General features: G+C 33.9%; 1 protein-coding gene across 1 annotated transcript; it reads right to left on the reverse strand.

The window, feature by feature from the left end:
- Positions 1–9858: 9858 nt before the first annotated feature.
- On the reverse strand, positions 9859–11524 carry LOC103339566 (uncharacterized). Its single transcript, XM_008242880.3, has one exon. It carries the CDS (start codon positions 10857–10859, stop codon positions 10347–10349), a length of 513 nt encoding a protein of 170 aa, XP_008241102.1. The 5' UTR covers positions 10860–11524; the 3' UTR covers positions 9859–10346.
- Positions 11525–16000: the final 4476 nt, after the last annotated feature.

The following is a 16000-nucleotide window of genomic DNA, read 5'->3' on the forward strand; positions in this document are numbered from 1 at the left end:
GAAATGCAGCAGATCGAGCTCTGAATTTCCCAACCAGAGAACCCCGCTAGAGATTCATGGCAGCCTAGAATTCAGTGGTGCACAAAGATTAATGGTCAAAAAAGAGGAGAAAATGAGGAGGAAGATGAATAATTGAATTAATGGTGCACAAATAATACATGTCCACCTCCTCCTTACCTTAATTATGGGTGTGTTTTGTTTTTGGCCTATCTTGGTCTTTGTCTGGAGCAAATTATGGTTTATATTGCTGTGTTTTTACCAAAAACACACCAATTTCATTAAATTACGGAAAATGCTTTAACGTTTTCAAATGAATATACAATAACGTTACAAGTACCAACTTGTTTACCAATTTATTAATACCAATACATCTGGCAAATAAAATTGCCACTACGTTTCAATAACATATTCATTTCACCTCAGTACATGCTAAAAATAATAAGATTATGCAACTAATTTTTCTATATGAAAATATAACCCATTTGTGCGCCTTCCCACTTTCAGGTTTTTTTCTTTATTTGTTTTCGTCTTTTGTTGTGCATTGGGAAACAGAGCATACCCACAACCACGACATCACATAACAGAATAAAACAGACAAGGGAGGCCTCAAGAGTAAACTGTCTCGTCTCATCCTTAGGTTGCTTTAAGGCAAACTAAGCAGAATGGCAAGAAATAGTTGGAGAAGACCACTCCTTAGGAAAAGTTGCAACAAAATGCTAAGCTGCATCTTCAGAAAGTCTTCAAAAAGTCACACTGTCTTGGATCAGACCTTAATTAGTTATTGACGTAATAACCTGACTTATTCTAATAATTAGACACTTAATTACTATATGAAGCGTTTTGCTCATCAACTATTTTGTTAGAAAAAAAGTTTTATTAGGACGTCCTGAGTTTGATTATCTTCTCCTTTCAATATCGCTTGTATTAATGTTTTCTTGAAAGCATCTTCACTAGAAAACACTAAAATATTTTTATTAATCCTAAAAACCGCTTTCACCTGTTCAACCGAACTTTATGGAAAATCATACTTTCAATTATGAGAAATCCCTTTTGGCATGCCAAGTTGATCCCATTATATGGTCATTGATAGACTAGTACAAGAATGGTCAAGCTGCCATAAACAAACTCATTAATTTGGCGGGGTTCTCTTAGAGGATTTGGTTCCCTTGACTGTATAGTATATGGCTTTTCTATTATTGATAACAAATTGCAACTAACATCATGATAGTTGCCTGTTTCTTCTAAATTTTTACTATTGCTAACTAATAATAGGTAGAGGTTACAGGAGGAGTAGTATCTCCCTCCTAAGTTTTGTCCTTATGTTAGTAAAATTTTCTAATATGTGAGAAATGTATCCAGATTGTAACAGAGTCACGTATTTTTTTGGGTCGAAATAATGAACATGTCATTATCAAACAGAGATTACAAAAAGCCCAATACAAAGTCATAAAAAGAAAAACAAGGGCTATAAAAAAATAATAATAATAAATAAAAGCACAACTCCAAGTACAAAATACAAGCCCAAAACAACAAACAACCCAAAAAATACATAAAGCCTATAATCATATTCTACAAACAATAAGTCGCGAGTGTCGCCATAGAAGGTGGTCTAGAGGAACCAACAAATGGGATTTGCATTATGTAGGGCATGGGTTTGGGTGAGAAAGCCACCAATAGTCATCTTACTCAAGCGATCAAATTGGGGTCAAAATTGACCCATAAGTTACAGAGCCCATAGTTCCATAGCAAAAGCTCATATATGAGGATGGGTTGTAGGGGAGAAGCATTTGCATCAAGTCATTAGACGACCAAGAAAATCATAGGAAAAGAGAAGGATTTTAGGGTTTCAGATCTCATGGGAGAGGGAGAGGAAAGAACTAATGTGTGAATGAGGAGGGGAGAGGATAAGGAGAAGGATGTGAGAGAGGTGTGATGGTTGAAGTGAAGTGGGAGAAGAGATGTAGATGGAATAAGGAAGGATATATGAGCCAAAATTTGGAAAAGCAAATTACCATGAACAAACAAGAACAACAAAATATAACTCTTACAAGGAGAAATGACACTCTTACATAGGAGAGATATACTTACTTTTAACATAATCACATATTTTTATCGATCTATTATGTTATAACACATGTACATCTTTTTAATACTGTACTCGACATCTACTCATATTTTAACATATGTATCAGTAACATTACATAACAATACTGTTTACAACATAGTTATCTTACAATAATTTCTCCACAAATATATGCCAAAAGATCATTAGGGTTTGGCCTATTTTGATTATCTAGAAGAGTCTTTGTTATTGTTCAATAAAATTTCTTGAGTTGTCTTTGTGGCTGCAAGGAGAGACAAGTACTAGTCTGCAGAGTCACTTAAAAGTGAGCAACATAAGTGTACTTGGAAAGATGTTGCTAATGATCTTTATATATGCTATTATTTCTATCTTTCTGATATATGGATGAATGATATAATTACTAACCGACCTTATTGTTCAATTTTCTCATCTTGTGTACTCGCTGCTCAACGTATGTAAAGTCCATCTGGGATGGAGAAAAAGAGAAGACAAGGTAAGGAAGATGACAAGGATGGAGGAATTGTTGAAGTACTTCCTATATGATCAGAAGAGACATGATCAGGACAAGATGTGGTGGTTTGCGAAAGGGTTGGTTTCATGTGAAAAGAAGATGAAGATCTTTTGTAAATTGAAAGATCCTAAAGCCAAGCTCAAATGGATTAAGAGGGAAATGGCTAAGGAATGAGCTGGAAGCACCTACATTATGCTTTACGTTTTTTTACTTGTGTCTATGGTTTAGACTTGTGTGGTGCTGGATTTGGAATTTGGCTAATTACCTTATGCTTGACTATGAGTTATGTAATAGTAGTATGTTGACTGCTATCTTGTACTATCATGTAATTGTAGTAAAGCTTATTTAGATTTTCAAGTATGCATATGGGCGGATCAATGGCATTATCTGTTTTGCACGAATTAGGACACAAGTTTTCAACCATTAGATTAGAATGGACTGAATGGTTGAGATTAGGTTTCAATAATTACTTAAATTAAATTAATCTCTTACGCTAAGTAAATTTCATTTTTATTTATTAGTTATGATAATTCTGAAAAGCATTCAATTATCTTTCCTCCTTTTGTTTTCTAATCATTTTCTCTCCTCTCAATTAATATCCTGCAAAACTTCACCATTACCTTCTACTTGCCACCATCTACACCAACCGAGCATTCTCCCATGACATAGAAAATTTGTCTCAAGCTACCAATATTATAGAGAAAAAAGTATATTAAATAGAGTGTTGCTAAACAAACTCTAAAATTAACTGAGTATACCCTATTATCTAAGTATACCCTAATATTTTAATCAAAATGTAAAATTAACTAAGTACATCTTATTTAACTACCAAAAATACCCCTGGTATACCCTAATACACTCTATCACACAACACCCTAATACTAATCCTAAACTAGATGTATCTTTTTACATGTTTTAAGTAACTCTTTATTCTTAATATTTCATCCTTTGTCAGTTGTTCTTTTTTTTTTTTTTTGGGCTGCATCACTAGTTCTCATTGTCCTTTTTAAAAAAAAAAATTATGCGAAGCTTTCCAATGTGAATCATTATATTAACTCCTATTTATTTTTACCTCATATTTTGAACCCAATAAATAAGAGAGCTGATTTTCCCACTCATCTTTTATCCACTTACACTCCTTTTGTTAGAAATTGTATGTTCTCACTCCTCTTTTATCCACTTACACTCCCTTTTTTGTTATAGTAAAAACTATTAAAAAAAAAAAGGGAGTATAAGTTGATAAAATGAGTAGGAAAATCACCACCCATAAATAAATATGCAAATTTGGCCAGTTTGGTGGCAGGTGATTTGCAATTGGGACGACATGGGCATTTTGACTCAACTTAAAATAACAAACATGTAAGCCAAGAACATATCTATCAGAACAGACAAGGATTTGCAATTGCTTGGAATCAAATGCAATAAAATTGATATGATCTGATTATGTCTCCATAAATTAGGTCTTAATCAAAATCAAGTCAAGAGTCTTATAAAAAGGACGTCAGATTCACAGTTTGAGGACCGACAATCTTTTCAACACAAATACAAAACCCTAAATGTAGGTTTTCCAAAGGACTCAAGTGCTCGTTATGTTAAGTGAGGTCAATAGCCCTATTGAGATGCCTTTCCTTGCGCCTTCTCCAGTACTCACTGCGTTGTTTGTCTGGGCACCAAGCAATACAAAAACTTCTACTTTTTTGTTTTTGTTTATTCAAATATGATGAGCTAGTAGTGTGTACTTATTAAAATTATATTTGTTTCACAATTTCATATATATTTTTGGTAATTTTATATTAGGGTAAATTAGTAATTCAATAAACACTTTGGTAATAGGATATACTCAGTTAATTTTAGAGTTCGTTTAGCAACACTCTATTAAATATTAATATTTAACCAAAAAGGAAAAAGCCCAGATGCGTTGCAATATTTCTTCTCTATGGTTTGGTTGGTCTAACTCTATGTTGCAATATTTCCCTTTTTTTTTTTTTTTTTTTTTAAGCAGTACATTGCTTATTGCTTTTCCTATAGTTAACCCATAATTTAATTTTGAAAAACATGCATAATTTTAAAAAGCTCACAGACTGACAGAGAAAACCAATCAATTTTGGTGTTCTGGATTTGTGTGGATGAGGCCGAATGATCATACAAGATGCCTAGTGTTTTCAATGGGCCACTATGGGTACAAAATAACTTTTTCTGGTCCATTAGATGAAGAAAAAATCATTTTGGGAATATAATGTAGAAAACGAAAGAAAATGAAAGGTGTCAAATTTGGGAATAGATGTTAACTTTGAAAAATGCTAAAGTGTAGTATGAAAATGAAAATAAAAAAAAGAATAACTTACACATTTTCCACTAAGAGCATCTCTGACAGTAGTAGCAAATAAAACTTTTTAAATTGAAGTTTGTTAACTCACGTGATAATTTGAAAAACCTTATTTGCATTACTCTTCAAATATGATAAATAAATAAATAAAAGGAATTATATTAAATTTTAAAATCAGCTGTACATCAAACCCAGCCAGCAAAATAAATGTTTCTAACATTTTTCTTGTGCAGGTTTTGAGCATCTTACATCTTTTCTAAGTACACTTATGCTGCCCACTTTTAAGTGACGCTGCAGACTAATCCTTGTCTCTCTTTGACCCCTTATTAGCAGCCACAAGGACGACCTAATAAAATTTATTGAACAAGAACAAAGACTCTTCTAGATAATCAAAATAGGCCAAACCCAAATGATCTTTTGGCATATATTTGTGGAGAAGTTATTGTAAGATGATTGTGTTATAAACACTATTGGTATTCAATGTTATTGATACATATGTTAAAATATGAGTAGATGACGAGTTTAGTATAGTATTAAAAAGACGTATATGTATTATAACATAATAGATCAATAACAATACGTGATTATGTTCAAAGTAAGTATCTCTCTCTTATGTGAGAGTTCTATTTTGTTGTTCTTGTTTGTTCATAACTGTTTGCTTTTCCAGATTTTGGCCCATATATCCTTCCTTATTCCATATGCATCTCCTCTCCAACTTCACTTCAGTCATCACACCTCTCTCACCTCATTCTCCTTCTCCTCTCCTCCCTCCCTTACCCACACATCAGTTCCTTCCTCTCCCTCACCCATGAGATCTGAACCTCCTCTTTCCCTATGATTTTCTTGATTGTCTAATGACTTGCTGCATATGCTTATCCCATACAACCCATCCTCGTATGATTTTCTTAATCGCTTGAGTAAGATGACTATTGGTGGCTTGCTCCCCCAAACCCTTGCTCTACAGAATGCAAATCCCATTTGTTGGTTCCTTTGGACCTTCTTCTTTTGATGGCAATAGTGGCGACTTATTGTTTGTAGGATATGATTCTAGGGTTTATGTATTTGTTGGGTTGTTCGTTGTTTTGGGCTCATATTTTGTACTTGGAGTTGGGCTTTATTTTACTTTATTTTATCTTTTTGTTGAGCCCTTGTTTTTCTTTTTCTGACTTTATATTGAACTTTTTGTAATCTCTGTTTGGTAATGACATGTTCATTCCTTCGATCGAAAAAAATACGTGACTATGTTACAATCCGGAAATATTTCCCTTATTTTTACATATCAGAAAATTTTATGTTAATGTTAGGGGGGAGATACTCCTCCTGTAACCTCTGGCTATTATTAGTTAGCAATAGTAGAAATTTAGAAGAAAAAGGCAACGATCATGATGTTAGTTACAATTTGTTATCAATAATAGAAAAGCCATGGACTATATAGTCAAGGGAACCAAATCCTCTAAGAGAACCCCACCAAATTAATGAGTTTGTTTATGGTAGCTTGACCATTCTTGTACTAGTCTATCAATGATCATATATATAATGGGATAAACTTGGCATGCCAAAAGGGATTTCTCATAATTGAAAGTATGATTTTCCATAAAGTTAAGTTGAATAGGTGTAAGTGGTTGTTAGGATTAGAAAAAACGTTTTCTAGTGAGGATGCTTTCAAGAGAACATTAATACAAGCAATATTGAAAGGAGATAATAATCGCACTTAGGACTTAGTCCAAAAAAAAATTATAACAAAATAGTTAATGGGCAAAGCGCTTCATATAGAAGAACTCTCACACATTGCCCTAATGCCATAAGTGAGCTTGTTTTTTTAGCTCTAGTTTAGAACTGGTTAAAGCTCTTGGAAAACAGAAAGTTTTATAGGGAAAAAGAAGAACAAAAAAGTCGGTTGTAGAATGCTTCATCTGGGGAATTTCCAAATCAAGATCAGTTTATAGGGAAAAAGAAGAAGAACAAAAAAGTCGGTTGTAGAATGCTTCATCTGGGGAATTTCCAAATCAAGATCAGTTTGGAATATAATGTAGAAAACGAAAGAAAATGAAAGGTATCAATTTGGGAATTTATGTTAACTTTGAGAAATGCTAAAGTGTGGTTCGAAAATGAAAAAAAGAAGAAAGACATGCAAATTCTGGGATTTTAGGCTGAAATCATGATTTATTCTTTGAACACCTACAAATACAGATATTTTTTTGTTGGAGAATGCTAGCAACCTTTTCTCTAACCTTCTTCTTTGGACCTTCTCCATTTTTCACATGACATGTGTCATTCTCATTACACTTAAAACAATGTCATTAATGCATTACACAAGCTAACTTTTGCTTTCCAAGTTTACCCTATTCAATTAATCTATATTTTTTTTTGACAACTCTCTTACCATCTTAATAAAAAGTTTTTTTTAAATTTTAACGTAAGTTATTTTTTTGAAAGAAAATGTCTGCTTTCATCTTCTTCTTTTTTTCTTCTTTTTTTAACACAAAAGAAATGTCAATTTTCTATTTTATATATATAAAAGACATCATTCACATCCGTAAGCACCTCAATGGTACAAAGTTTACAGACTAACTTTTTTTATAAAGGAAATTGCTTGATTGCATTTTTTATGCTACTAAATAAACCAAAATATCCCCCAACAGCATAGGCTTGAGATAAAATATATAGAAGCAAAAGAATAAAAAATCATCAAAATTGAATTCAATATGAAATAAATAAATAAATTGCAGTTTAGATTAACAAAAGAAAAAACAAAAGAGTGGTCTCCATCCATATTATACAAGCGGCTATAATATGTTGCTCTACTCTATTTTTATTATTTTTCAATGGTCATGAAGAGAAACATTTATAACAACCCAAGGCAAAAGGGAGGAGAGCCAAAACCTGTACAAACAATAAGCAAAGACCAAAAAAAAATAAAGGTTTTTTAGGTTTTACACATAAAAAAAATTTCACTTTTGGAAAAGCCAAAAAAACTACTCACTTTTAAATCAAAGACATGCAAATGTATTGGATTCTAAGGAAATCTAAAAATAAATAAAGGCATTTTTGTCCATTTTTACTTCTTTAAAATTTTTCTCTCCTTTTGCTTTTTCCAAAATGAGAGTTGTCAAAAAAAAAAAAAGATCAATTGAATAGGGTAAACTTGGGAAGCAAAAGTTAGCTTGTATAATGCATTAATGACATTGTTTTAAGTGTAATGAGAATGCGTATAATGAGAAAAATAGAAGGTCCAAAGGAGAAGGTTAGAGAGAATGTTGCTAGTATTTCCCTTTTTTGTTTTGTTTTAAAGTGCCCCCGTCCCATCTCCATCTCACTTCAATTGGGTTTGGAATATTTTAGTTGGATAAAGAACAAGGACATAGATAATTATATAGTTGTCCACATGTGTGATTATTGGTACTTTCTAATTTCACCGCCCAAGTACATCTGCAATTTTGGTCCGGTGTGAGAGACCAAAACCAAAAGTTTCTGCACAAGCAGTAACTGGGATTTTACCTTTTTTACTTTGGTAAATAGGATGAAATAAATAAATAACTGGGAGGGAGGGCAGAGAGAGAGAGAGAGAGACGTTAAATTTAATACAAATTTATAAATAAACCCAATTTTAAACATGTATTTATAAAAAAAATTCAAATACTATTTAAATATAGAAACACACTCAAAATATCAACCCTAAAGTCAACAATTGTATATTTTTTTGGTGTGTTTATGAATGAGTGTTGAGTGTGTGTAATGATGGGTTTTGGGTGTGTTTATAAAGTATTTTAAGTATTAAATTTTTTTATAATTTCAGCTCCCATTTTGAGTGTTTTAGTTAAATTCCCTTAAATTTAAAGGATACCCTTTATTTTATAGGACAAGGACAAAAGTAGGGGTCCCAATCCCACTAATTTATAGGGAACAAAAGGGACAGTTTACACGCCCACACAACCAGCACACTGATTCACTATTCAGATCTGAACCACCTGACTTCACAACACCATGTGTATAGGGCCTGGAAAGTGACTTGGAATTTCTTTTCTTTTTTATTATTATCGTTTGGTTCTGCTCAGCCACAAGATGAGGAAAAGGGTAAAAATTGGTTCACGAGTCACTCGCTAAGATGACTAGAGTTTTTACCAAATTTTGATGTTCTCAAATTCGACGTATTTTACAATTAGCTATTTAGGGCGCCGATGCATATAAGACTCACATTTCATCTACAGTCGGAAATTGTTCACATACGCATAGACAATTGATTTTAGTAAAATTGAAGAAATTATTCAAGAGGGAGTGTTTCTTTATTATTGTGGTGTGCGAATTTGACCCTAAAAAATGTATAGTCGTCAAAAGGTGAAGCAACAAAGCAGAAAGAAAAATGTTATTTTGAAACATTATATAGCAAAGAAAGCTATCTGCATATCCAAGAGAAAGCCAGATACATATTGGCCCTACCAGGATCCTCATGTTTTTCATTTGAATTATCCAACCAACTCTAGATGGAAGCCACTAAATATATGGGGCCAACCTAGGACGTTTCCTTGATCCTGCATTTAAGGGTTACTATCATATTACCTACCATGATAAGAAGAAATATCAAAACTTCACATTAAAACCCCTTACATACAAGCAATCAAATCGTTACATAGTTTTCCAGATAAAAGCTGTTATTGACACTCTAAAATAATCATCATATAGTGAAAGAGTCGAACTATAAGCTCATAAACAAAATGATTATTTTGAAATGTCAATAACAACTCACCGTAACACAAATTCCGGAAAGCTATGGACTTAGGTTATGTCCAAACTAATGGTCAAGCATCAAATCTAATTTGATAGTGAAACTATAGACACTAGTTCCTCAAATGCATCACCTTGCCACATAACCACCACAAAAGTCAGCAAAAAATTGAAGGCAGAGTTTCATACACATTTCTTTTTGCTGAGACAAATAAATAAATAATGCAGAAAGCCGGCAAAGAATTCGATTCCATTAATCTTTGAAACCTTCAACATTTTTTTTTTTTTCAAATGCCCACAAGATCCACATAAAACCCCCAAAGTCAAAACAACTCTTACAAAATACATAGAGAGATTTGCATGTCCACACGACCAATTCTCCATCACCCAGAAAATAAAAACAAACCCATTTCCACATCCCCAATATTTACATGATTAACCAGAAATTACAAATAGTTTTAAATAATTTTTAAAATTAAATTAAATCCCTGACCTTTGGCAAGACCAAAACCAGAGAACACACACAAACACACATGCACCACCCTGCAGCCAATCAAATCAAAGATATGGAAGAAGGGGAAATTCAATTCCCAGGTGAAATTGAACCAAACAAAACAAATCTCGGTTTTTTTTTTTTTGGGTTGTTTAAAACTTGGGGGTATTTTGGTCATTTCCGGTGGTTGATATATAATTAAATATTAAAATTATATACCAGGGAGAACCTTGGAGGGTTCTCTCTGGGATGGGCTTCTCCAAAACCCCGTGCTGTAAAACCTGTCCCACATCTCCTTCTCGAGCTTCAGCACATCCTCATCAACCGACTCGTCGTCCGCGACCTTATGCGACATGTCGTTGATCTCCAACCCGCAATCGAAACCCACTTGGTGGAACTGGAGCTCCGACCCGTCGAAGCCGCACGTGCACTTGCAATGCCTGGGCTGCAAGAGCCCCTTCTTGACGTGCCTCTTGCGCCGCTTCTTCTTCAGGACGCGCCGGCAGATCCCCGCCGGCACCTTGTAGATCACCAGGACGAGGAGATTGACGAGCCCGCACGGGCAGCAGCAGCACACAGCGGCGCACTCGGCGGCGGTGCCGCCGGCGACTTCCGCCAATCGAACAGTGCTGTGGGAGACTTGAGTCCGGAGCAGCGGCTGCCGGCGGTTGGAGGAGGTCTGCCGGAGGAAGAGTTGCCGCGATGAGGTTATGGATTGTGACATGGTTGAAAAGTTTGAAGAAAAATGGGAGGTGGGTTGTCTTAGGCTCGATGTAAAATCGGGAAAAGGAGAAAATGGTTCTGATCTGGGTCTTAGAGATTGGGCGATTTTCTGGGATTTCAGAGCCTTTTTATTCCTGGGAATCTCAAGAACTTTGCAGAAAATCAGAATCTCTAAGATGAGATGAAAAAGAGGGAAAAAGGAATGATCTTTGGTGTTTGGTTTTGCCAACAAAATGAAAATAAAAAAGAAATTAAAAGGGTCTCGGATCCTGAACAAGGAAGAAGATGAATCTGAAAGTGAATTCAAATTCCTTGCTCCAGGATCACCTGGGACCCTTGTACCATACAGAAGGTCAGAGGGTGGAAAATAATATTAAAGAAAGTGGAGTCTCCATCAAAGAAAAATGATGAAGACGAATGAGGAGGAGGAGAAGGAAGGAGGGTGGGGTGTGTGTTTGGGAAAATGGGTTGGCCTTGGGAGGGGAGTGACAGGGCAAAGGGCAGCTTATCAATGGAGTTGGTAGAGGTTGGACATAGGAGGCCAAAATGAATGGAGGGAGGGAGTTGGGGGAAACGAGTATTGCGGTGGTGGAAGTTTTGGTGTTTTGGTTGGAGGGCCTCTTGCTTTATTTGATTTTGTGGGAAATGGGGTCTTTGCTTTTTTTGACCTCCTAAAAAATTGCAACAAATTAAAAAAGGTTGGATGAGAGAGAGAGAGAGAGAGATTAGAGTGGGGTATTTAATTTAATTTAATTTAATTAGTGAAATGATTAAGAAGACAAAACAAAGAGTGAGGCAGCTCGGGAGAGAGAGAAAGATGAGTCAATTGGCAATCAAATAAAGAGATAAATTATAATATAGTTTTTGTCTTTTTTTGACAATATTTTTATTACATTATATGATAAGCAATCGATTGAAACGTACTTGGGTTGTGATTGTCCATGATTTTAATATTTTTAGAAAAATAAAGTGATTTTTGTATGAAATTCGAAAGATGGCAACAACTTTTTTATAGTTGTCAAGTGGTAGAGAACTTAGTTTTAATAGTCAAATGATTTTTTAAGAAGTATAGTTTTCATATACGTAAGTAGGGAGTCCAATCTTTTGAAACCGACATCCTTTTATGTAACGAGTAATCTGCTCTTACCACATTTATAAATCACTTTATACAACAGATGAAGTAGACAATCATATCAATTAAAAAGTGTCAATAAATTATAAAAAAAAGAAAATATTAAATTAATTTTAATTAATATGGATATCCATATTATCTATCATGCAAAATAGTATTGCATATGATAAGAATAGTATTACTCGTAATGATGAGTAATATTATTTTATATTCTCATGACATACACCCAACTATCAGAAAATGTAATACGTTATGTCAGTGCGTCGTGAATTGAAATGATGATTCACATAATTTGGTAATTCTCAAATTTTCATTTGCTTCCGTGCTCCAAACACATGTCGTAATGTGATTGCTTTGTTGGTATGATTTCGATTGATCTTCTAAAAGCCCAATCCTCCAACAACGAGAGGGTCCTCCAAAACGCACCATGATGTGCCGTCACGACTCATTCATTCGAACACGTGGCATTTATTTATTTATTTAATAATTAAATAAACAAAGCAAGCTCCATCCCGCGTACTTCGAGACTTTTTTGTTGTTGTTGTATTAGATTAGACTAGATTGGATTAAATAAATAAAATATAAATTAGTCGGAGTAAGAGAGAGAAATTGCGGGGCCGTTTTCTGACGTGGAAATTCAACCGTTTATGATGGGAAATAGGACCCTCACGTTTTGGTCTATCTGTACTGATGTGACCTGCCTTGGCTTTCACTGTAGCCCAATTTTCCTTTTCTTTTAACTTTTTACAGCTTTGACCCAAAGTGGGGTCACACAACAACCCAAATCCCATTCACCATCCACTGTATAACTTGCTTACTAATTATATATTTTCAGTGCGGATGGTGAGTCATATGAGTTCCGTGAACTGACTGTGAATGGGACGATTGATTGAGTTGATGAGGCATGATATTAGATCATTCTAGAGTTTTGACTTTTAATCTACTGTTAAATAATTCCTTGTGCTTTTTTTTTTTTGGGAAATTGAAGAAACACACACAATAAAACTACGAAAATAACCCCAATAACCAAGTCTCATTAGGCTGATATCTTCCCACCAAAATGGGTGATTCATATCCGTCATTATGTTAATGGAGTGGCTCGTCATGTTGCACAGTTCACTTTACACATCGAAACTTCTTTATATTGGTAAGAGGAATCTTTAGGTTATATATTTCGATGTTGCTGGTAATGGGATCCTGAACTGTCTCTCTAAAATTTGACGTTTTATCAAAGCGAGTTTATTGGATGAGCCAATTACGGGCCTTTACTCTTACCCTTACTCAATACGTGGTGTTCACATGTTGAGCAGATGTTTACATTTACCCAAGATGTGATATTCACATGTTGAGGCAATGTTTGACTCAGATGTGGACTTAGTTCTACGTGTGACCCACTATGTTTCACTACTAATATCATCAAGACCTATTGTGTAAAATCTCACACGTGCTAAACAGATGGTTGAGTTGGGTACAATACTAATGTTGCTAGTAGTGGGTTAAGGGTCCATCCCTCTAAAATTTAACAATCTCATAAAATAACTAATAAATATTTAATTAATTATAGTTGTAAATAGGGAAAAAAAAAAGTGATTGTGAAGATAGCCATATACAGTGGTGGACCTATTAAGGTGCAATGATGTGCAATTATCCCTCCATTCGTCGGAAAAGCCTTTGTAGACGCTACATATTGCCTTTTTGCTGAGGATGAGTGGTGCACTCTAGGTATTCGATGAATTGCCTCAAAGTAGTGCAGCGCACTTCACACATATTTTTTTCCAAAACATCCTGGCTAAAACTTTGAACTAGGTTTTAATAAATAAATAAATAAATATTTTTTTTTAAAAGGAAACCTAGACTTTCGTTTCGTGGGCTTTAACAAGGACTTTCATGGACATATTCTAGGGCCTGCTTAATAAATGATTAAAAAAAACTTTAGAACAATAGCTTTAAATTCTAGGGTTTTTAACAAGCTTTATTTTTCCTTTTCTTTTTAAACAAGGATTTTTAAATAATAATAAATTTAAAAATAAAAAAAAAGAGAGAAGGAAACTCTTGCATTGATTGCACAACTCCTTATTTAAATTGGACTTGGAGAATTATTTATCTTCATAAAGGCTGCATTTTTTTTTTTGGGAGTTTCACTAAAACACCCAAAATGGGGGTTAAAATTATAAAAAAACACAAACACTATTTAAACATATAAACACACCCAAAATTCATCATTACACACACTCAAAACCCATTTATAAACACACCCAAAAAGTTAACTTTGGGGTTGATTTTGGGTGTGTTTCTATATTTAAATAGTGCTTGAGTTTTTTTTTTTATAAATACATGTCTAGGATTGGGTTTATTTATAAATTTGTATTTTTTTTTTCCATATTACAAGAATTAAAATCATCCAAAGTACTCTGCGTTTTTTTTTCCTCAAAACCTTTGTAGGTTATCTGTAATGCTATTTTTTTCTATGACTTATGAATGACATTGATATTGTTTAAATTATAAGGATATTTGGTTGTTAATTTTTCTTTTAATAAAGCTTTTAACCTTTCAAATTGCATCTCCACTAAAAAATTGATGGGTCTCGAGTGGCCATATACTACTTAATAACCAATATGTTGTGTTAAAATCTTTGTTAACAAATACCGGCTAATTGGAATTAGTGTCAATCAACACCTAATGATGTTTAAGTTAGCTAACGAAACTACCTAACTCATATCATTTTCCCTAATTTGTTAGACAACGCCACAACCATGTTGATTATGAGAATGTCTAAAAAAAATATCAATTATAAATTAAATTCGATTCGGAACATGTCACCATAAGCTCCCAATATCACCACCCTAACCTTCGTTTGTGTCGCTCTACTACTTTTCTGATTATCCAAAAATGAGTGGAATTGGCTACTCTTCTACTTTGATTGGATGTGGATTATGCTACTTGGACAGGGAAGTGTGCCCACTTTTTTACAACCAAAAGTTCATTTCTCATTTCTTCTAGATTATAGTAGTTTAAGATTAATTTAGACTATTGCTTGTATTAAAAGAAAAACGTGATTGTTTGTTTTTTTTTAAAAAAAAATTTATAAAAGAAAAACGTGATTGTTAATGTAAGGCATTCACTACATATAAAACATTTATATAATTTTACTAATTTTTATTATTTTTTTGTTGTTGGTAAAATTAGGGGCAAAGCCAAAAAACACAATTACACAGAAAACGACGGAAATGCTATAATGAGGGGGTTGTGGAAGGGTTCAATCCCGCCGAGAGTAAAAATATTGGACTTCAACTTTTTTAATAATTGGATGGTTGGATTGAACCCCTCCTTCAATCCCCACACCCAAATTCCCCTCATTGTAGCATCTCCCGAAAACGAAACTATGCCAAAGAAAGGCTAGACTTATCCTCATCTAAATGTTTGAGTTGAAAGTTGTATGCAGTCTAAAAAGTAGTGTTGGGTAATATACATGAGGCCCATAAACATGTGATTAAAGATCATGGATCCAAACCCAAATGAAGATAGTATTACTCTGTATGGACTTTTCAAAAAAGGCCCGAGCCTGTTAAGAGCCGCATAAAATGCAGTTTTTGGGAAACCCATGTTCAACTTCAAGAGGGATTGAAAATTCCCCATGTAACACTGGGAAATGAAGACTAGAAAATATCAGTATTAGAAGTCAAGGTTTATTCAATTTTTTTTTTAAATAATACACTTATATTTTTTATTTATTAAAATTTACAATACCTGCAGAAGAAGACTAGTCATAATTGCAAACATAGGTTTAGCCAATTGACTAAGAAAGTGTGTCTCTTTCCTTATATCGGGTTTGATTCGCCTTACCATACATTAATATAGTTTAAAATATCGCTTTCTCCAAAAAAAAAAAAAAATTGCAAATAGTCATAGCATATTCATCCCCTCTATACTGCATCGATTCATTGAACAATGATCTACCTAAATAAGTAAATTTCAAGAGAGAGAACAAAGATTCATTCCCCCTCCCAAAA

The sequence above is a fragment of the Prunus mume genome, linkage group LG8 (assembly GCF_029339155.1).
Source record: "Prunus mume cultivar Tortuosa linkage group LG8, ASM2933915v1, whole genome shotgun sequence".
NCBI lineage: Eukaryota > Viridiplantae > Streptophyta > Magnoliopsida > Rosales > Rosaceae > Prunus > Prunus mume.